The sequence below is a fragment of the Aquarana catesbeiana genome, linkage group LG13 (genome assembly GCF_042186555.1).
Source record: "Aquarana catesbeiana isolate 2022-GZ linkage group LG13, ASM4218655v1, whole genome shotgun sequence".
Lineage (NCBI taxonomy): Eukaryota > Metazoa > Chordata > Amphibia > Anura > Ranidae > Aquarana > Aquarana catesbeiana.
Window position 1 is genome coordinate 5,594,947 of NC_133336.1, and position 23,728 is coordinate 5,618,674.

The following is a 23,728-nucleotide window of genomic DNA, read 5'->3' on the forward strand; positions in this document are numbered from 1 at the left end:
AAAATGAAGAAGAAGGAGGAGAAGAAAAAATGAAGAAGAAGGAGGAGAAGAAAAAATGAAGAAGAAGGAGGAGAAGAAAAAATGGAGAAGGAGGAGGAGAAGAAAAAAAGGAAGAAGAAAAAGAAGAAAAAAAGAGAAGAAGAAAAAGAAGAAAAAAAAGAAGAAGAAGAAAAAGAAGAAAAAAAGAAGAAGAAGAAAAAGAAGAAAAAAAGAAGAAGAAGAAAAAGAAGAAGAAGAAGAAAAAGAAGAAGAAGAAGAAGAAGAAGAAAAAGAAGAAAAAAAGAGAAGAAGAAAAAGGAGGAGGGAGGGAGGAAAGAATGGTGAGGTGGTCCCGTTCATTATAATCACCTGGTGCACTCTCGGTGTTCTGATTAGGAAAGTTCCAGGGTCTGCATCCCTTTAGAAGTTATTAACCCTTTGGGAGTATCTCACCAAATCTGACATTCCTATTGCAGGGGACGCCTAAAATCTGACTTGTACTTTAGTGAAAATCTGACATTCCTATTGCAGGGGATGCCTAAAATCTGACTTGTACTTTAGTGAAAACTTCTGGGGGATAAAAAAAAAAAAAAAATCACACAAGCAGGAAATGATCTTTCTGGGGGTGGTCCATTTTCCATCTGTGTACAGAGCGCCCCCAGGTGGCCGTGTATTGCATTGAAATTTACAGAAAATTACAGCAGCTGCAGATTAAAAAGGAAAGAAATTTTTTAATATCATTAAATTACAATACAACTGTTTTAATAGTATATGTAGATTTTTTTTCCTCCCAAAAGTGGGTCGTTGCACCTTCAACTTTTTAAAATTTCTCTGGAGGTGTTCTCTTTATCCTCTCCTACAAAAGTCCAATAGGAAAAGGGAGAGAACAGACCTTAGTTGGGGTGGAGTGACCCTTTAATTTTACAAAAGCGCTCTCTGTGCAATATATATAGCGGAGGAGGGGGAATGGCGGTCATGGGCGGGGCTTCTGCTTCTGTTTGTGTTTCTTGGTGTGTTGGTTGGAGAGGGTGTGGAGGGCGCTCTCGGATCGGGCGGCGGGGAGGTCGGGGAGGGTCAGGTGACCGCTCTTGGTCGGGTATTTGGTTTTCATAATGTTCCGGAATACCGGTTGAGATAAAAGTCTCTTCAGTTGCTTCTTCATGAACTTCAAGGCTTTCTGCTTGGCTCTGTCCTCCTCTTCATCCGCGTTCCCACCTGGAAAAGAAGAAGAGCGGAACCGTCAGTCAGTCCTGAGTCCCGGGAGGGACTACAAGTCCCAGACTCTGCAGCCAATCATATAGTATGAAGTATACAAACAATGTATCATTTTATACTTTGTATATGAATAGACAATGACAGTATTATTTTATTACTTCTTATAATAATAGAACGACATGAACATTTAGAGAGGTCAACCCCTCGCCACTCAATCCAGTTCTGACATTCTCTCCTACATGTAAAAATCACCTTTTTTTGCTAGAAAATTATTCAGAACCCCCAAACATTAAATATAAATTTTAGAAGAGACCCTGGGGAATAAAAAAAATGTCACACTTTATGTACGCAGCAATATTTCAAACGTGATTAAAAAAAAATATATATATATTATTATTATATGGGGATGGGCACTTTAAAAAAATAAAAAAATAAAAAAATAAATAAATAAAAAAAATGTATTGCTCATTTTATTTTTATTTACCCTTTTCCTTTATTTTTTTTCTTTTTTGATGACTTTTACTCCTATTACAAGGAGCGTAAACATCCCTTGTAATAGGAGTGGGGCATGACAGGTCCTCTTTACAGAGAGATTCGTGGTCTATAAGTCCCCACATCTCTCCTCTATGATGGAAAGACTGAGTTTAAAAAAAAAAAAAAAAAAAAATCTGACACGGACATCACCAGTGACACCAATACAGTGATAATAATATACACTGTCACTGTACTAATGACACTGGCTGGGAAGGGGTTAACATGTAGGGGCAATCAAAGGGTTAACTGTGTGCCTAACAATGTGTAATGTGTTTTGCTTTTACTAACAGATCTCTTTGTTTCTTATCCCTGCTTTGCAGGGATAAGAAACAGAGAGAGATCATTCCCTCTGTACAGAGCTCTGGGCTGTGATTGGACGCAGCCGATCAGCAGGTCCTGGCCATGAATCATTGGCTGGGACCTGCTGACAGATTCCCGCTCTGTACAATCACAACGGGTGTCGGCAAAAGGGGTGCGGCATCCTAAACCAGCAAGCGACATAAAGGGCGAGTCGCTTTGCCTGCACAGGCCGCCCGTCCGCCATTGGTTAAGAGAAAGATTTTGGCGGCAACCGTAATTTACCTAATAAATCGTCATCGATGTCCATTTCCAGAGCTTCAGCCGCCTGCTGGATCCAGGAGTTCTGCTGTTTGGTCTTACTGTGGAAATACTCGGCCTTCTCGATCTGCCGGGCCAGACCGACGCGTTCCTGGGAACAAAGACGGGACAAACGATCAGCTGACAATCCTCCTCAGCAAAGACCTCAATGACATTATTAAAGCTGAACTCCGAGTACAAAAAACAACATTTAAAGCTGCTCCTCGATCCCTAGAAAGGATATAAATCCTCTCTGAGCACCAAATGCCATTGTAAACCCAGATATTACCTTATAAAAAGGAGGTGGTGACATCATCACTGTGCTGTATACAGTGCAGAGAGCAGAGCTATGGGAGGGGCCCAGCAGGCTCCACCCACTACAGAAAACTACAGGAGGGGGCGGAGACAAGACCGGTCACCCTGCACAAGGAGAGAGAGCAGAACTGAGGGAGGGGCCCAGCAGGCTCCACCCACCACAGAAAACAGAGCGACCAGTCCCCCTGCAGAAGGAGAGAGCGCAGAACTGTGGGAGGGGCCAGCAGGCTCCACCTACTGCAAAAAACTACAGAAGGGGGCAGAGACAAGACCAGTCACCCTGCACAAGAGCAGAGCTGTGGGAGTGGTGCAGCAGGCTCCACCCACTAAGGGAAGGGGGTGAAGACAAGACCAATTCCCCTACAGCAGGAGAGAAAGGAGAACTGTGGGCGGGGCCCAGCAGGCTTCACCCACTAAGGGAGGGGGCGGAGACAAGGCCAGTCCCCCTGCACAAGGAGAAAGAGCAGAGCTGTGGGAGGGGCCCAGCAGACTCCACCCACTACAGAAACCGACATGAGGGGGCGGAGACGAGTGCAGAGCTGTGGGAGGGGCCCAGCAAGCTCCACCTACTACAGGCTGCCTGCAGAGATATACAAGTAGGGGGCGGAGACAAGACCAATCACCCTGCACGAGGAGGAGGTGCAGAGCTGTGGGAGGGGCCTTTATTATCTCGGAGTTCAGATTTTGGTGAAGCCTCTCTTTAAAAAGGGTCAGCCCACCACAAACAGATTTTCTCAAAAGACTAAATGTACTCCGATTTTTTTTTTTTTTTTTTAATACCATAATTGTATCCGGCAATCACAGTATTAAACAGAGGCACAATGACTTCTTCAAGCTAAAGACTCAGATTATGAGTGAAGCCTCCAGCCTGCATGTGATCACTAGGTCATGGGTGGGAACTCGGGAACCTTCTGACTGATTGTCCCCCTTCGCCTTTCCCCCCCAACCCCCACATACTGGAGCTGTCAGTGACAGGCGTCAGCTGGTGGCTGTCAAAGTGTGACCATAGATTACCGGTCCCTTGGAAGGGGGGGAGGGGGGTGCCTATAGACGGTGGGACAGGCAGGGGGTCAGTTCACAGCTTCTACCTTTATTCCAGCCATGCACTTGGACTCCACGGGGAAGAAGGGAAGCTCGTCGTTCTTCTCCAGAGTTCTGAAGATTTTCCTGAAGTTGACCACATCGTCTGGTCCAATCAGAAGCAGCGTCAGGCCGTCGCTGGAGGCACGGGCAGTTCTGCCACTGCGGTGGACGTAGGTTTCCGACGTCCTCGGAACCTGAATAGCAAAAAAGAAAAAAAAAAAAAAAAGTTACCAACCAATAGCTGAGCGAAGAGCTCCGAGGTCATAGAGTGCGGGGTTTTGGATCGCCACTAGGGGGCGCTATTGGTATGAAATAATTTTTCAAGTAATATTGGGAGGTTCCTCCGGGTGTCCGAATTCCTTCCACCAGACAAAAACATACAGAAAAGATAACGGGCACCACTATGTGTGCGGGTGGAGATCTGCAGAGTGCTGGACGGGTATCGGAGTGGAATCCCAACAAAGGACTTCTCCTGGGACAACTTGTTGCAGCTAAACAAACGTAGTAAAATGATTTTTTTTTTTTTACCTGTGTCCAAAAAACACAACTCTGTATGCTGTACCTGGTAATGGAGAACGTGCTGGATATTGGGGATGTCCAAACCGCGAGCCGCCACATCCGTAGTGAGGAGGACGCAGCTGAGAGAGAGAGAGAAGACGTCACCAATAGAAGAATAAAAACGCGTCCCACTGACCTCAGCGCAAAAAAATCGCGTCCCACTGACCTTTGCGCAAAAAAAAAATTGCGTCCCACTGACTCGGCGCAAAAACCCCGTCCCACTGACCTCTGCGCAAAAACCCCCGTCCCAATGACCTCGGCGCAAAAACCCCGTCCCACTGACCTCGGCGCAAAAACCCCGTCCCACTGACCTCGGCGCAAAAACCCCCGTCCCAATGACCTCGGCGCAAAAACCCCGTCCCACTGACCTCGGCGCAAAAAAAAAAAAAAAAACGCGTCCCACTGTCCTCTGCGCAAAAAAACACGCCCCACTGACCTCGGCGCAAAAAAAAAAAATCGAGTCCCACTGTCCTCTGCGCAAAAACCCCGTCCCACTGACCTCGGCGCAAAAAAAGCGTCCCACTGACCTCGGCGCAAAAACCCCGTCCCACTGACCTCGGCGCAAAAACCCCGCCCCACTGGCCTCGGCGCAAAAAAAACCGCGCCCCACTGACCTCTGCGCAAAAAAAATCACGCCCCACTGACCTCTGCGCAAAAAAAATCACGCCCCACTGACCTCTGCGCAAAAAAAATCACGTCCCACTGACCTCTGCGCAAAAAAAATCACGTCCCACTGACCTCTGCGCAAAAAAAATCACGTCCCACTGACCTCTGCGCAAAAAAATCACGTCCCACTGACCTCTGCGCAAAAAAATCGCGTCCCACTGACCTCTGCGCAAAAAAATCACGTCCCACTGACCTCTGCGCAAAAAAATCACGTCCCACTGACCTCTGCGCAAAAAAATCGCGTCCCACTGACCTCTGCGCAAAAAAAATCGCGTCCCACTGACCTCTGCGCAAAAAAATCGCGTCCCACTGACCTCTGCGCAAAAAAATCGCGTCCCACTGACCTCTGCGCAAAAAAATCGCGTCCCACTGACCTTGGCGCAAAAAAATCGCGTCCCACTGACCTTGGCGCAAAAACCCCGTCCCACTGACCTCGGCGCAAAAAAATTGCGTCCCACTGACCTCGGCACAAAAAAATCGCGTCCCACTGACCTCGGCACAAAAAAATCGCGTCCCACTGACCTCGGCGCAAAAACGCCAGCCACAATAATTACATTTAAACCTTTTTTTATTTTAAACTGCCCATTTCGGTTGAAATTTTCGGCCAAGTGCATCCTGAATTTTCAGTTTCGTTGCACCACTAACATATACATTAATAAAGATTAGGCGGCTCTTGAACTATACACCGGATTTTCTGTTGTGTCTACTGGGGACCAGAGCCGCCAATATTCCCGGGATCCATAACCCAAGTATCGGCTCCGCCCCCCACAGGCGGCACACTCTTACCTCTCTCTCTCGGCGAATCTCTCCAGGTTCTTCAGCCTCTGCTTCTGGTGCATGTTGGCGTGTAGCTGGAGCGGGTTGAACTCCAGGATGGTGAGGAGGCAGGTCAGCCTCTTGATGCAGTCAATGCTGTTGGCGAAGACCATGGTGCGCCCAGGGTACTGCAGCAGGAAGTAGTAGAGGTAGAAGTCCTTCTCGTCGGTGGAGCAATGGATTCTGGTCTCGGTCAGCGTCTCCACGGTGGCCTGCTTCCTGGTCAGATCGATGACCTTGGGCTTCCCCTTCATGCCGACCTTGTGCATCAGGCTCTCCAGCTTGCTGTCCTTGTCCATCCTCCTAAAGTTCTTCTTCTGCAGGAGGCGGCTGGGGGCCTGGTGGATGAGGGTCAGGGTGGCGGAGAAGACGAAGGTCTGCCTCTTGGGGTTGTAGTGAGTCTCGCTCAGCATCTCCAGCAGTTGGGTCAGCTCGGCGTAGTGACCCTTCTCCACCATTCTGTCCGCCTCGTCGATTACCAGACACCTGTCCACAGAGACACGAAGGTCAACTCGTTACTGCAGACCTAGGAGACCACTACAGTGAAAAATATTGTATTTTCTTCTAATTCAATAACCACTGGGGCAGAAGACACCAAGCTCTATTGTGGAATAATGTAGGGTGTCTCCACCCCACAAGCAGACCTTGTAGTTTGGGAGGGGCCTTAAAGTGGCACTGACCACCAATTATTGTAGATTATTTTTCTTAAGGATAAAGAAAATAAAAAGGTGAACGAGCACACCCAACTCTTTTATCATTACCTGAGCTTCTTTAGGTTGGACAGGTGAGGGTGCTCCTCTCTGATCATCTCCCACAGACGCCCCGGCGTTGCAATGACGATCTCTGGCCCTCGGTTTAACAGTCGCTCCTGTTTCTGTGGGGCCATCCCACCAACCACAATGGCGGTTCTGATTCCTGAGGGGGACATCAAAAAAGGATAACGATCATTCCGAAATATCAAATATAAGTTATAAGCCTGGACTCTGCATATCTGTAATAATGGACGCAAATCCCAACACACTCTTGCTTCAAAACTAAGAACCCACCTGGAAGAAGCATAAAAGATAAAAATGTCTTCTTCCAACTTTCCAGATCGGGAACTTAAGGTGTTGCCAAATTACCAAAAAATAGGATTTTTTAAAACAGCTTACCTGTAAAATCCTTTTCTTTCGAAGGACATCACGGGACACAGAGCCACAGTAATTACTGATGGGTTATATAGGTATCACTGGTGATTGGACACTGGCACACCCTATCAGGAAGTTCAACCCCCTATATAATCCCTCCCCCTTGCAGGGATACCTCAGTTTTGTAGCCAAGCAATATAGTGTATTAGAAGAGGGGTGGGACCTCTGTGTCCCGTGATGTCCTTCGAAAGAAAAGGATTTTACAGGTAAGCTGTTTTAAAAAATCCTATTTTCTTTCTCGAACATCACGGGACACAGAGCCACAGTAATTACTGATGGAATGTCCCAGAGCAATGCTACCTGAGGGGGGGGAACCACGACCAAGTAGGGTGCAATCAGACCTGAGTACCCTGTACCGCTGCCTGCAGCACACTACGCCCAAAGGCGATATCCTCATGCCTTCTCACATCCACCTGATAGAATCTGGTGAATGTATGAACTGAAGACCAGGTTGCGGCCTTGCAGATTTGAGCCATAGAGGCCCGGTGATGCACTGCCCAAGAAGCACCAATAGCCCTTGTGGAATGTGCCCTGATCTGAAACGGAGGAATCTTCTGTTTCAAACCGTAAGCTTGAATGATCAACTGTCGAATCCATTTAGAAATGGTAGCTTTTGACGCTGCCTGTCCTCTATTGGGACCCTCTGGCAGCACAAACAAAACATCCGTCTTGCGGATCTGAGTAGTTGCCCCTAGATAGGCCTTAACTGCTCTTACTACATCCAACGAATGTAGAGATCTCTCTTCCGGAGAACAGGGATCTGGAAAAAAGGAAGGTAGAACAATGTCTTGGTTTAAATGAAAATCAGAAACCACCTTCGGTAAAAAACTAGGATGAGGGCGTAGTACCACTCTATCCTTGTGTATAATCAAATAAGGCTCCTTACAGGAAAGAGCTGCTAATTCTGATACTCTTCTAGCAGAAGAGATGGCCACCAGAAAAATTAATTTCCTTGTCAACAAGACCAAAGGAATCTGACTTATTGGTTCAAAAGGCCGTTTCTGTAACACAGCCAGGACCAAATTCAAGTCCCAGGGGTTTAGGGGCGCTTTAACCGGAGGATTAAGACGCATCACCCCCTGCATAAAGTTTCGGACCAAAGAATGCGAAGCAAGTGGCCGCTGAAATAATACTGATAAAGCAGAGACCTGGCCCTTGATGGTACTCAAGGCCAGCTTCATCTCTAATCCCATCTGTAGAAAATCAAGGATTCTACCTATGACATATTTCCTGGGATGCCAACCTCTGGATTCACACCAGGTTATATAAGCTTTCCAGACTCTATGATAAATCATCCTGGAAGCTGGCTTCCTTGCATTAATCAAGGTAGATATGACAGGACCTGAGAGCCCACGACTCTTCAGAACGTGGGTCTCAATAGCCAAACCGTCAAATTTAGCGTTTGTAAGGCAGGATGGAACACTGGACCTTGAGATAACAGGTCTGGGCGTACCGGTAGGGTCCACGGGGAACCCACCGTCATCCTTACTATTTCTGCATACCAAGTCCTTCTGGGCCAAGCGGGGGCCACCAGAAGTACCGACTTCCTTTCCTGCCTGATCCTGCGAAGGAGTCGTGGTAGTAGCAGAATAGGCGGGAATGCGTAAATCAGTGAGAACCGATGCCACGGAATCACCAACGCATCCGTCCCGCATGCAAGAGGATCTTTTGTCCTTGCCACAAATCTGTCTATCTTTTTGTTGAATCGGGATGCAAAGAGATCTTCATCTGGAACCCCCCATCTTTGGCATATGGCCCAAAAGACGTCGGGATGCAGAGACCATTCCCCTGGAAGTAACTGCTGGCGACTTAGTCCGCCTGCCAATTCTCTATTCCCGGGATGAAAACTGCCGATATGCATGGCACATGCATCTCTGCCCAGACTAAGATCTGGTTCACCTCTTTTTGAGCAGCTCGGCTCCGGGTGCTTCCCTGATGATTGACATAAGCCACTGCTGTGGCATTGTCGGACTGGATCCTGACCGGACAACCCTGTAGCCTGATAGTCCAGGCTTTTAGAGCTAGATGTATCGCCCGGATCTCCAGAATGTTGATGGGTAAGGTCCTCTCTGTCTTGGACCATACTCCTTGGACCGCAGCCTGTTCCAGAACTGCTCCCCAACCTGACAGACTGGCATCTGTTGTTACCACCGTCCAGGTAACCGGTAGAAAGGATTTCCCCTTCTGCAGGTTTTCGGGTATGAGCCACCAATTGAGGCTCTGACGCACCGCATGCGACAGGTGCATCGGAAAGTCTAATGCCTGAACCTTCTTGTTCCAGGTCGACAGAATACTGTGTTGCAGCATTCTTGAGTGAAACTGAGCATAGGGAACTGCTTCGAATGAAGACACCATCTTCCCTAGTAGCCTCATACAAAGGCGGACTGAGGGACCCTTCTTGGTCCTTACTGTCAGAATCAGCTCTCTCAAAGCAGTGATCTTTGCCTGGGGTAGAAATATTTTCTCCTGGCTTGTATGTATAATCAGACCTAAATATTCCAGTCTTCTTACTGGTTTTAGGAAAGACTTTTCTAAGTTGAGGATCCAACCCAGGTGTTCTAGATACCTGACCGTGGTCCTCAAGTTTCCATTCAAAGAGGCTACCGACCGGTCTATCAAGAGCAGGTCGTCTAGGAATGCTATGACAGCTATACCCTGAGCCCTTAATCTGGCCAGAGGAGGAGCCAAGATCTTTGTGAACACTCGAGGTGCAGTGGCTATCCCAAAGGGCAGAGCCATAAACTGGAAATGGCGCCCTCCTACCTCGAAGCGCAGAAACTTCTGATGAGCAGGAAAAATGGGCACATGCAGATATGCATCTCTGATGTCTATTGATGCCAGAAATTCTCCTCCCTGCAGGGTGGGAACTACTGTTCGAATTGATTCCATGCGGAAGGATTGAATCCTTAGGAATCGGTTCAGATCCCTTAAGTCCAAAATGGGCCTGACATCCCCATTTGGCTTTTGGACCGTAAAAAGGTTGGAATAGAAGCCCAATCCCTGGTCCTTTGCGGGAACTATCATAATGACCTCGTGCGACAAAAGTCGCTCTAACGCTAGAAGGAGCGACTGCTTCTTCTCTGGGTCTCTGGGAACATTTGATCTGAGGAACCGAGGAGAAGGGAATTCCTGAAACTCCAGCTTGTACCCTAAGGTTACCGTGGAGACTACCCATCTGTCCTGGAAGTCCTCCTGCCAGAGCTCTGAGAATTGTCGCAGTCTTCCCCCCACTCGAGTGAGCGGGGGCGCCCCCTCATGCAGAGGTCTTAGTGTTTTGCCTAGTAGGCTTCTTTCCCCAGGACTTCTTTTGTCCCTGGGGTTGACTCTTGTCTCTGGACCCCGATGGAGGCGGCCGTCGAGACTGCCTGGAGGCTGAAGCCCCCCGGCGCTGGGGAAAGAGTCCGTTTGAAAGAGGGACGCTTACTCTTCTTCTTGACAGGTAAGAGAGTGCTTTTCCCACAAGAGATTCTCTTGATATAGTTATCCAAGTCCTCTCCAAACAACCTTGCACCACGAAATGGAAACCCAGCCAGTAGCTTCTTACATGGTGCTTCGGCTGACCAATTTTTCAACCATAGGATTCTACGTATATGCACCAACCCCAGTGAAAGACGGGAGGTTTGCACGATAGAATCTCTAATGGCGTCAACCACAAAGCATAAGGCCGCTGGAAGGTTAGCAAACCCCTGGGCCTGCTGTTCAGGTAATACTTTGATGACCTGCTTAACATGGTCTCTTAAGTATTGACAGACTCCAATCGCTGCTACTGCAGGTTGGGCCACTGATCCTGCTAAGGAGAAAACATCCTTCAATAGGGATTCCATCCTTTTATCTACAGGATCCCTGAGCATCTGAGCATTGTCTACAGGACAAGTCAGGCTATTATTTATGGAGGAAATGGCGGCATCAATAGCCGGTATTCCCCACATTTTAATAAACTTTTCTTCCATCGGATAAAGTGTTGAAAACTTTCTCGGAGGAAAAAAACGTTTGTCTGGGTGATCCCACTCAGAATAAATAAGCTTTTCAAGTAAAGTATGAACAGGAAAAGCATGTGCTGCTTGGAAAGGTTTCAGTGACCCCAAAGCAGAAGAGGATTCTTTAGCAGTTTCAGGTATGGGCAACTTAAATGTGGAGCGGACCAATCCAGTGAGGATCTGCACTAAGACTTTCTCCTCTTGGGAAGTCGCAGAGGGTCCCTCTCCACCTGAATCCTCCGAAGAGGAATCATCCATCCCATCCTGATCCTCTGAAAGGGATTCATCTCCTTTATCCCAGAGCTCCTCTGTCTGAGGGTCTTGGGGAACAGAGGAAAGCCTAGTGCGTTTTCTTCCACTGAGTGAAGACGTAATCACGGCCATTAATCTTTCCTCTAGACCATTAATGGTTGAGGAAAAAACCTCTTGTGTAATATATACAGGGGCTGAAGTGCCAGAAGCAGGAGTAGCCCCTGACCCCGATGGCTCTCCCTGGCTAGCCGTTCCTGGCCCATCTTTAGGGGGGAAGGATGCTGCCGACAGGGGGCCCTCAGAACCTGAACGAGATCCCCTAGTGTCTCTGGTTCCTGGGGTGCTTGAACCTCTTCTACCCATAGTGCAAAGCAACAAGGTGTGAGGTATACAAATGAACACTGTCCGCTGAGCGATGTAGTCTGGCTAAAAGCCTTGCTACCCAATGCTCAGTCTGGTGTTACTTCAGTAAATGCTGCCTAGGAGAATGCCTGTGTCCCACCTTACATGCGACCGTCAGCTCTGTGTCTCTCAGAAGGCTGAGTGCACCTGTACAGAGTGCCTTTAATAGCCTGCAGCTGGCCTGAGTGGGAGTCTAAACACTCTGTGCTGACATCCCGCCCCCTCCTCTACCGCCCCCCCCCCTCGAGTTTTGAAAAAAACGAGCGCTTCCCGCACTGCCGACTCTCCTGTCATGCTCTGGAGAAAAGGCTGGGGATGGGGGGGGGGGGGAAGGAGGGAGACTGGTAACAAGATTTGCCTGAACGGCTATCTTCAGAGATGGTGGCCATTAGGCCACAGAGCCCGGGTGGTATAACCACTTTCTAGACCCCTGTGGCCCCTCTCTAGCCTGGGGGGGAACATTCAAACATGAGAAATCCCCCCATCCACCTTACCTGCTTGCAGCCTGCTTGATAGGCTGGGACATACACAGCGATTACAACACCTGAGACAGACATTCAGCATGTGTAGGTTTGTGCTCTTGGCAGCCCCCGGTGGTCACAATAGGCATAGCATGCATTTACCTTAAAGGAGAAAAGCCACTAGAACTCAAAAATTCTGTGGAATCTCCTCTTACCTTATCCAGCCGCAGGGTGCTGTTTACACAGACCCAATCTTCACCTCTCACGGTGGGCTCCGTTTGAAAAAACCGTCAGAGACTGGGGCCCCCATCAGTAGGGGGATCCAACAGTTCTGGGACCGTAAAGCACCTCGCCAGAAATTAGGAAGTTTAAAGCCATTTTCTGATCTGCGGGGTCCAGCTCTCTAAAAAGAGAAGCATTACGGGTAAAACCTCGTTTCTTCGGACACGAGGCCCGGGTACCATTCAATTCGGCCATGAAAAGACACTTTGAATGGATCCGGTTCGCCTGGCTTGCCCCAGTATAGGATCTTAGGATATTCCCTTTGGAGCTCAGCACAGGACATCTTTACACGTCCATCACCTAAGACACTGGCGTAAAAACTGAGGTATCCCTGCAAGGGGGAGGGATTATATAGGGGGTTGAACTTCCTGATAGGGTGTGCCAGTGTCCAATCACCAGTGATACCTATATAACCCATCAGTAATTACTGTGGCTCTGTGTCCCGTGATGTTCGAGAAAGAAAAGCCTCTTGGCAGCAGATGTCCTTTGCGCCTCTGAAGCATCCCCCACAACTCAAATACACTAAAGGGACAAATGTTTGTGAACACCTGACCAGCATATGGATACTATATGGCCAGGAGTCGGGAGTATGGAGTTGAGGTGTCTCCATTGAAGGGTCCTGGTAATACTCCATCATACAAAGACATTGTAGACAATTGTGCTCTTCCAGCCTTGTGGTAACAGTTTGGTGAAGACCCTTGTCTTTTCCACCAAGACTGTGCCCCCCCCCCCCCGTATACAAAGCAAGCTTCATAAAAACATGGTGTGACCAGTTTGGTGTGGAGGAACTCAAGTGTCCTGCACAGAACCCGGACCTCAACCCTACTGAACAGCTTTGGGGGGGAATTGGAATGATGATGGCGAGCCAGGCCTTTTTCTTTTTGGTGCCCAATGTGAGACTTGACGTGTGAGCCAGATCTTCTCATCCAACATCTGTACCCATTTGTGGGATCAGGTACTAATTCCCACAGACACCCTCCAAAATTTTGTAGGAAGCCATCCATAAAGACATGGTGTGACCAGTAGACATGTGCAATTCGTTTAGTTCCGAATTCGTTAATTTTGAAACGTCCGAATTTACGAAATTACAAATTTTTGATTTTTTCAAATTTCCGAAAATTTGAAATTTCGGAAATTGGAAAATTCGAAAGTTCGGAAATGCGACTATTCGAAATTTCATAAAATTTAAAAATTCTAAAATTTGGAAATTTGAAAATCCAAGAATAAGAATGAAAATCTGATATAATAACTAATAAATATTAAATTATAGGTATTGGAATCTCCTTTCAAAATTTGGCTGTTAGTGAATGTAACGAGTACGAATTTATCCAAAGTTATGAATTATCTGAAATAACAAATGCCGTATCTAAAAATAATAACAATAATAATAATAATAATAAAACCTTTTTATTATTATTATTATTATTAATTTGTTCCATTTCATTTGTTTAGATGCGGCATTCATTATTTCGGATAATTCGAAACTACCGATAAATTCGTATTCGTTACGTTCACAATCAGCCAAATTTGAAAGAAAATTCCAATACCTATAATTTAATAGTTAGTTATTTTTTTCTAATTTTACTGATTTCTCTGTTTTTTTCAGATTTTCGAATTTCCGAAATTCGGAAATTTTGGAAATTTGAAAATCCGAAAAAAGCAAACAAAACAAATTAAACGAAAACTAACACATTTTTTTGTCAGCACACATGTCTAGTGACCAGTTTGGTGTGGAGGAACTCAAGTGTCCTGCACAGAGCCCTGACCTCATCCCTACTGAACACCATTGGGATGAACCGGAATGGCAAATATGAGCCAGATCTTCTCATCCAATATCAGTACCTGACCTCACAAATGGGAACAAATTCTCGCAAACTTCAAAATCTTTAGGAAAGGAACACATTCTCTCCAGTCATGTAATCATTGTTTGGCTGGAAGTGAAGCTTCAAAACGCTTGCCAACCGCACTATACCTGGATGACGACTACAGCTCGGTCGGCCAGTTCCGAGAGGGGGGCATCATATGACCTGTCCTTGGGACACAGCTGATCACAGATCGGGGTAAAGGTCCAACAACAGCTGATCACGATGTAAAACACAAGCCGGTTATCGGAATTCCTTTCCTCGCGCTGACAGGATGAGAGGAGAGACGATAACTGGCTTATCATCTACACTGATAATCAGGGCAATGATCCCGATTATCAGTTCAGCCCCAACAGTGGTCATCAGTGGTGGCCAATCAGTGGTGGCCATCAGGTGAACCCGGAAGTGATGTCAGCAACAAGGAGGGTGAGGAGAGAGAGTCGTGTCCGCTCCCCCCCCCCCCCCTCTTCCCGGTGGCACCCGCTTTGCCGGTCCCAGGCCTGCAAATGGGCAAGCGGAAGCTTGGATACATGGTCGGGGGCATTACTGGGGAGGTTTGAAGCCACCCGTATGCTTCCACCTGGAAGGCAGGAGTCTTCTCGTCAGATATACACAAAATCCTGGGGGTCTGTAGCCACTGGGAATGCGTGTAACTCCCACCCCCTCCCCTCCCCCGTCAGGACCTGGCAACTTAAAGGGTTAAAGGACATTCAAAAAGCTGGCAAGAGGGCGTCTGAGGCTTCCCGGCACACTGTCCGGTACTTCTCATGTATGCCGATCTCTCTAGCCGGTCTACAGAAGCCAAGAGCTGGAGGAGCGTTGAGGTTTAACTAAGGCCAAAAAACTCTATGGTTGTGGATGGAGTGAAGGGTCAGCTGTCCCCCCCCCCCCCTGCTGAGGAGATCCACCCTTGTATTTGTCCTGGTGACTATGGTTACTGAAAAAGACAGCAAGAGGATTTCCAAAATTTACCGCTGTCACCAGAACAAAGTTTGACTTTTATGGAGCAACACGGTGGGGGAGACCACCAGAGGGTCGGGGGATGGGCTAGAAAGAAACTTCATGAGCAGAGTAGTCTATTGAACGCTTATTTGAGCCCAAGAAGAAATATGTAATTCATCGCAGCTCACTCGTCTTTGGATGTGGCGGCCGGGGCGAGGGGTGGGCAAGAGGGGGCAGTTGCCCCGGGTGCAGCAGAGCAAGGGAGCAGAGAATGAACGTAGGGTACACCCATTCTACAACATACAGTAGTAGTGGGGGAGGGGGGCGCAGTACTCCATCCTTGCTCTGGATGGGCCTGTCCTGGGACTGGTGGTGGCTGCATTAATTTTCCTTTCTCTGACCTTTTTTTTCACCTGGTGTCCCCTGCCAGTACCACACTCCCTGCCCTAGGGTGACAACGCTCACCCACCATCCTGTATTTGTATTGGAGCAGTGCTGTTACTCTAGGGCAGGACTACAAAACACCTCCTCCTCTCCTCCGTAACAGAAGTGACGGGCCTGAAGTGGTCAGAGATAACTGGGAACAACGGAACGGGTCCCATTGCGGAACAGAAAGCAGTTGGCCGGCAAGATTTCTGGCAGGATAAACATGCCTATGGATTCACAAACACTTCCAATAAATCTGCTCCACTGATGACCTTTGGTATCTCACCTGTGAATTTGGCGACGGCGTCAATGTGATGTTTCACCTGGACGGCGAGCTCTCTGGTGGGCGTGACTACAAGGCCGAGTAATGGTCTCATATTACAGCACTGCTGAGAAGTCTCAGACGCGACGGGGTTAAAATTAATGTCAACGTCTTCCACGACCTTCACACAGCCCAGGGCAGAAGACCCCTCATCATCGCCATCATCATCACTGTCATCACTGTCGTCCTCATCCTCCTTGTTCTTCAGGTTTTTATCCTCCTCCTGGTAGTCTAAGGCCACCAACTCTGGAACCTCCTCTTCCTCCTCCTCTTCAGCCACCTCTGGCTCCTCCTGGTCTGAGGTCTCCTCCTTCTCCGGTTCCTCCTTCTCTTCCATCTCTTCCGTGATTCCAGACTCCCGCATCTTCCTCCATTCCAGGATGGAGTGGATCATCGGGATGGCAAAGGCCAAAGTTTTACCACTTCCTGTAACAGAGGAAGAAAATATTCACAATGTATTATGAGATCTGCGCAATCTATGAACACCGACCATTACTTTAACCGCTCCCCCCTCCCTCCACTGCCTTGAAAAAAGTATTCATACCCCTTGAAATTTCCCACATTTTCTCATGTTACAACCAAAAACGTAAATGTATTTTATTGGGATTTTATGTGATAGACCAGTGATGGGGAACCTTGGCACCCCCAGATGTTTTGGAACTACAGTTACCATGATGCTCAGGTACTCTGCAGTGTAGTCGAGCATCATGGGAAATGTAGTTCCAAAACATCTGGAGTGCCGAGGTTCACCTTCACTGTGATAGACCAACACAAAGTGGCACATAATCGTGAAGGGGAAGGAAAATGATAAATGATACAAATAAATATGTGAAAGGTGTGTGTGTGTGTGTGTGTGTGTGTGTGTGTGGGGGGGGGGGCATTTGTATGGCGCCCCCTGGAGGCAATACTTTGTAGAACCCCCTTTCTCTGCAATTACAGCTGCAAGTCTTTTTGGGAATAGTAGTAAGAAGAGCCGGCAAAATTCTAATCCTTGTAGTGTCGTTTATTGGTACATCAGAGTGACAACAAAACAATAACTCTGACGCGTTTCGGCAATAGCCTTAGTCGTAGCTGGGTCTTTTTGGGGATGTCTCTACCAGCTTTGCACATCTAGAGAGGACATTTCTGCCCATTCTTCTTTGTAGAATATCTCAAGCTCTGTCAGATTGGATGGAGAGCGTCTGTGAACAGCAATTTTCAAGTCTTGCCACAGATTCTCAATGTGATTTAGGTCTGGACTGTGACTGGGCCATTCTAACACATGAATATGCTTTGATCTAAACCATTCCATTGTAGCTCTGGACCATAAAGTTGAATTTTGGTCTCCTCTGACCAGATCACCTTCTTCCACATGTTTGCTGTGTCCTCCACATGGCTTCTCACAAACTACAAACAGGACTTCTTATGACTTTCTTTCACCAATGTCTTTCTTCTTGTCACTCTTCCATAAAGGGCAGATTTGTGGAGAACTCAACTAATAGTTGTCCTGTGGACAGATTCTCCCACCTGAGCTGTGGATCTCTGCAGCTCCTCCAGAGTTACCATGGACCTCTTGGCTCTTCTCTGATGAATGCTCTCCTTGCCCGGCCGGTCAGTTTAGGTGGACGGCCATGTCTTGGTAGGTTTGCAGTTGTGCCATACTCTTTCCATTTTCCGATGGATTGAACAGAGCTCCGTGAGATGGTCAAAGCTTGGGGGATTATTTTATAACCTAACCCTGCTTTATACTTCTCCACAACTTTATCCCTGACCTGTCTGGTGTGTTCCTTGGCCTTCATGATGCTGTTTGTTCACTAAGGTTCTCTAACAAACCTCTGAGGGCTTCACGGAACAGCTGTATTTATACTGAGATGAACTTACACACAGGTGGACTCTATTTACTAATTAGGTGACTTCTGAAGGCAATTGGCTCCACTAGATTTTAGTTAGGGGTATCAGAGTAAAGGGGGCTGAATACAAATGCCCCCCCCCCCCCACACACACACACACACTTTTCACATATTTATTTGTATCATTTATCATTTTCCTTCCCCTTCACAATTATGTGCCACTTTGTGTTGGTCTATCACATAAAATCCCAATAAAATACATTAACGTTTTTGGTTGTAACATGACAAAGTGTGGAAATTTCAAGGGGTACGAATACTTTTTCAAGGCACTGTATGTAAGCCATTGAAAAACAAAACAAAAAAACAAAAAACGCTAAACAACATAAATGAAACAAAACAAAAAAAAAAAAAAAACAAAACGAAAAGAAAACAAAAAAAACCTCACATCTTCCTCACTCTGATCAATGTTCTGTCACTAGGGCAGAGCTAGTGCCAGCCTTACCTAATTCAATAGCCCATAGTCACCCGTCCGGTGTTGACCCGCAGCTCAGGTGACATAGCCCAGGTCCTGTGCTGCCATCCTGGTCCTCCTCACGAATTGGAGCCGGGTGCCTCTTCTAGGTACCCCCCCCCGATGACAGGCCCACCCTCCAATCTCTGGTCCTGCAGCCTCCTGGGAGATATGAGATAGGTATCCCATGAGGTGGGTATCCCAGGAGGCTGGAGGACCAGAGACGCATCATTCTTGCCTAGGTGAGAATCATTTCCGATCATGGAGGGGAGTGAAGGTCGGTTTTTAAAAAATACGTTTGGCCCAAGTCTCCCGGTTACTTTTTCTGCATCATTAAAACTCACCCCCCTCCACATTTACAACTCACCCGTCTCTGCCGCACCCAAGATGTCCATTTTGTCCCGGATGGCCGAGGGCAGCGCCAGAGCCTGTATGGGCGTCGGAGCGGAAAACCCCAAATAGCTGAGCGCCTGAAGAACCGGCTGGGGGACACAGAGGTCCTTCCACGCCGACACGTTGGCATCCTTGGCAGCAGCACCGCCCAACACCCCGGCGGCCCAGTTCTTGGTCTTCTTGGAGGATTTGGCGGCTACGGGTTCCTCCTGAGGAGTCTCCGCCGGTTTCTTCTTCTTATTTGGCCTTTTTTTCTTCTTTTTCTTTTTTGGCGCCTGAACAGCCATCGGCTCTACAGACGGTTCAGCGTCCACCACCTCCTCCTCCTCCTCCTCTTCCTTCTCCTCCACGGTGTCTTGGTGATATTCTTCTTCATCTTCTCCACCAAGAAACATGTCCTCGGTCTCCTCCTTCGCTTTCTTGGCCTCCAGCTTTTTCCTGAGCTTTTTGTTCTTCTTTCCCTTGGGGAAATGTTCCTCGGAATCTTCCCGCTCCAAGTCCTCCTCACCGGCACCGCGCTTCCGCTTCGCGCTCCTCGCCGTCAACTCTTTGGAGGATTTCACCAGCTTGTAACCCGAGAGCTCCTCGAAGCAGATCATCTCGTCCATCTTGCCGTCGGTGAAAAAGCTCGGGTCCAGCGAGACCGGCTTCCATTTTCCCGTAATTTTGATGCCTTTCTGCTGCAGCGAGGAGAGCGCCTTGCCCGACTTCCTGACCTTTCCCGACCTCCTGACCTTTCCCGGCTTCATGGCTGCCAAATCTGAAATGATAAATAATAAAAACGATTACAAGAAAGAAGATACATTCCTTAAAGTGTTCCTTCACACGCCCCTCCCCCCATAATATGTATATTATGCCACCCACTGGCCATAATATGGTATTTATCTCTATTTTTATTTAAAAAAAAAAATCATATTTTATTATTAAAAAAAAATAAAAATCTAAAAAAAAAAAAAAAAAATTACGAGAAAGAAGATACAGTTCTAAAAAAATAAAATAAATAATAATAATAAAACTTAAAGCGGAGTTCCACCCATATAAAAGTCAGCAGCTACAAAAAGTGTAGCTGCTGACTTTTACTAATGGGACACTCACCTGTCCCACGTTCCAGCGATGGGGGCGCCCCCCGAAGCCCCGCTCCTCTCTGCGGCACCGCCATTGTCACTGTGGGCGCCCGGCTATGACTTCACAGCTCGGCACGCACTGTAACTGGCCGGGAAATCTTCTGGGACTTGTGACGTGTCCTGGATGATTGCCGAGAGAGGGGGGGGGTGATCTTCCTTTCCGGGGGCCGCAGAGCCCCGGGAGGAAGTGGGAGCTGAATCCCTCTAAAACGAGGGTATCCGCTCCCCCCCACAAAAAATGACATGCCAAACGTGGGGTCACCTTCTCTTAAAGCAGAAGTTCCATTTCTGGGTAGAACACCGCTTTAAGAACATAAAACAAAAATATTTATAATAACATTTTTTTAAATAAAATATAAAACAAAAAAGTGTTCTATGAAATGAATGAAAACTCTAAATAAAAAGTACAAAAAACATATTTAAAAAAAAGACTATAAAATAAAAAATATAAAAAAAAATTAAAATAATAAAACAAAAATATGTACAAAATAGAAATGCTAAATAAAAGAAATTTATAAAAAAAATAAAATAAATAAAAACAAACAAAATTTTGTAAAAAATAAATATAAAAACCAAAATGCCTACAAAGTAAAACAAAGAAAAAATTTAAAACTATGTATAAAACAAAAAAAAATTAACAAAAATGTTTATAAAAAAAAAACAAAAAAAACTATGTGATATAAAAAAAAATGTACAAAATAGAAATGATAAAAAAAAAAAAAAAATCATAACATAAAAAAGAAAAGAAAAATAACTAGAAAATAAATATAAAAGAAAAATATTTATAAAATAAAAACAAAAAAAACTATGCGATATAAAAAAAAATGTACAAAATAGAAATGATAAAAAAAAACATAAAATAAAAAAGAAAAGAAAAATGACTACAAAATTAATATAAAAGAAATATATTTATAAAATAAAAACACAATATAAAAGTATATTGATAATAGTAATCCAGATGGAACAGCTGGACGAAAAAAAATGTTCAAAACAAACATATTTTGATCAAGGGGTGTATATGGGGGGGAGGGGAAGGCAGGGGGTCTGCATGGCTCCTGACTACACTGGATCAGGCCATGCTGGGACTTGTAGTCCTGTACCAGAGGCAGCCCCTCCCCCAGTGATCACATGACCTCATACACTCACCCCCCGAGTCTCCCCTCAGCACACGATCCGGGCTCAGTGACCCCAAATATCTCCCGATCTCCGGGAACTCCTCCGCCGATCAGCAGCTCCTCCACATGCGGCTCTCAGGGCGCCGCCATTACTCCCGTGACGTCATCAGCCGGAGACGGAAACAAACTTTCTTGATCGCGAACATTGTAGGACAACTGAGCTGTGCGGCCAGCAGAGGGAGCTGTGCTCTCCTCTCCATACTGTGCTCTCCTCTCCATCCTCCGGCTTCGCAGAGCCGCCCACCAATCACCACCGAATATAATCAACCTCTTATCCATTTACATTTTTTTTTGCACACATATTAAAACCTGTATTTTGTGCTAAAAATGACTGTAAACTCCCCAAAAAGTATCTCTTTTCTGGAAGCAGAGACCCCGGGGAATAAAATGGTGGCTGCTGCAAATTATTTATGTCACATAATATTTGTGTAGCTATTTATCAGTTGCATATTTTCAGGAAAAATACACTGAAATGAACTTTAACGCAAACACACAATATTATATCAGAGCCGCACATCTTCACCGGTCTCGTGATTCAATTCGATTCTATGAGGCATCACGATTACCGCCCATGGTTTTCATCAAAAATCCATCAGTGCAGCCTCATCAGTGCCCATCAAATGCAGCCTCACCAGTGCCCATCAATGCAGCCTAATCAATGCCCATCAAATGCAGCCTCATCAATGCCCATCAAATGCAGCCTCATCAGTGCCCATCAATGCAGCCTCATCAGTGCCCATCAATGCAGCCTCATCAGTGCCCATCAAATGCAGCCTAATCAATGCCCATCAAATGCAGCCTCATCAGGGCCCATCAATGCAGCCTCATCAGTGCCCATCAAATGCAGCCTCATCAGGGCCCATCAAATGCAGCCTAATCAATGCCCATCAAATGCAGCCTCATCAGGGCCCATCAATGCAGCTTCACCAGTGCCCATCAATGCAGCCTCATCAGGGCCCATCAAATGCAGCTTATCAGTGCCCATCAATGCAGCCTCATCAGTGCCCATCAAATGCAGCCCCACTAGTGCCCATCAAATGCAGCCTCATCAAATGCCCATCAAATGCAGCCTCATCAGTGCCCATCAAATGTAGCCTCATCAAATGCCCATCAAATGCAGCCTCATCAGTGCCCATCAAATGCAGCCTCATCAAATGCCCATCAAATGCAGCCTCACTAGTGCCCATCAATGGAGCCTCACCAGCACCCATCAAATGCAGCCTCACCAGTGCCCATCAATGCAGCCTCATCAGTGCCCATCAAATGCAGCCTCATCAAATGCCCATCAATGCAGCCTCACCAGTGCCCATCAAATGCAGTTTATCAGTGCCCATCAATGCAGCCTCACCAGTGCCCATCAATGCAACCTCACCAGTGCCCATCGAATGCAGCCTCATTAATGCCCATCAATGCAGCCTCACCAGTGTCTGGATCACTCAGAGCGGGGATCTCCCACTGTGACACTGACCTTGGATCTGCAATGCCCGGCGGCCGCTTTAACAACGTTCCGCCCCCTGGGCTGGCTCCTATGATAGGAGGATATGATCACACTGATTCTATTTCCCGGCATATTGGATCAGTGTGCCGCCTATCACCTAGGAGGCGGGACCTCGTTACAGTGGCCGCCAGGCATTGTAGATCCAAAGTCAGTGTCACAGCAGGAGATCCCCGCTCTGTGTGACATACACATGGAGAGGAGGAGGGAGGGGAGGACTCTAACAGGGGCGTGCCGTGATGACGTCATCGATGCAATCGCGATTCAGCCGCTCTCTGCATCAATGCAGAATCGTTTAAGGCTGAATCGCGATGAATTGATTAAACAATTATTTTCAACACCCTCACTGTAATATCCATACTATATAATACTATCATATATAATATCCATAATATGCAAAAATTCACCCAATTTTCTGGTAAAATATAGAAGATGGAAATACGTCAAGTAAATAGATACCCAACACGTCAAGGCTTAAAAGGACACCCTCCTGTGATATTACAAAAAATGACCGTACCCAAAATTGGGTGGCACTTTAAAAGGCTTTGTCAGTGCATCAACAGTTTGTCAGTGCATCAAATGCAGCCTGACCAGTGCCCATCAATGCAGCCTCACCAGTGCCCATCAAATGCAGCCTTACCAGTGCCAATCAATGCAGCCTCACCAGTGCCCACTAAATGCAGCTTCACCAGTGCCCATCAAATGCGGCCTCACCAGTGCATATCAAATGCAGCCTTACCAGTGCCCATCAAATGCAGCCTCACCAGTGCCTATCAAATGCAGCCTTACCAGTGCCCATTAAATGCAGCCTCACCAGTGCATATCAAATGCAGCCTTACCAGTGCCCATTAAATGCAGCCTCACCAGTGCCCATTAAATGCAGCATCACGCCTTCACCTGTGCCCATCAAATGCAGCCCGATCAGTGCCCATCAAATGCAGCCTCACCAGTGCCCATTAAATGCAGCCTGATCAATGCCCATTAAATGCAGCCTAACCAGTGCCCATCAAATGCAGCTTATCAGTGCCCATCAAATGCAGCCTACCATACCCAACATTGTCCATAGGTGATGCTTTAAAAGCCTTTACAGGTTATCAGTGCATCAAATACAGCTTCACCAGTGCCCATCAATACAGCCTCACCAGTGCCCATCAATGCAGCCTCACCAGTGCCCATCAATACAGCCTCACCAGTGCCCATCAATGCAGCCTCACCAGTGCCCATCAATGCAGCCTCACCAGTGCCCATCAATACAGCCTCACCAGTGCCCATCAATGCAGCCTCACCAGTGCCCATCAATGCAGCCTAATCAATGCCCATCAAAT

At 46.9% G+C, this 23,728-nt stretch overlaps 1 protein-coding gene across 1 annotated transcript; it reads right to left on the reverse strand.

Annotated features, from left to right (window-relative positions):
* Positions 1-690: 690 nt before the first annotated feature.
* On the reverse strand, positions 691-21,036 carry DDX24 (DEAD-box helicase 24). Its single transcript, XM_073610204.1, has 9 exons — positions 20,880-21,036; positions 18,584-19,369; positions 15,841-16,302; positions 6,525-6,678; positions 5,734-6,249; positions 4,286-4,361; positions 3,729-3,917; positions 2,311-2,437; positions 691-1,194 (listed from the first exon to the last, which is right to left on the reverse strand). The coding sequence occupies exons 2-9, from the start codon at positions 19,356-19,358 to the stop codon at positions 953-955; spliced, it is 2,541 nt and encodes an 846-aa protein (XP_073466305.1). The 5' UTR covers positions 19,359-19,369; positions 20,880-21,036; the 3' UTR covers positions 691-952.
* Between the last annotated feature and the right edge of the window lie 2,692 nt (positions 21,037-23,728).

Coding starts and splice junctions, on each gene's coding strand:
- DDX24 (XM_073610204.1), bottom strand. CDS start 19,358: ATGAAGCCGGGAAAGGTCAGGAGGTCGGGAAAGGTCAGGAAGTCGGGC. Junction 6,250..6,524: donor TCCAACCTAAAGAAGCTCAG/GTAATGATAAAA, acceptor CTCTGTGGACAG/GTGTCTGGTAATCGACGAGG. Junction 2,438..3,728: donor AGTGCATGGCTGGAATAAAG/GTAGAAGCTGTG, acceptor CTTTGTTCCCAG/GAACGCGTCGGTCTGGCCCG.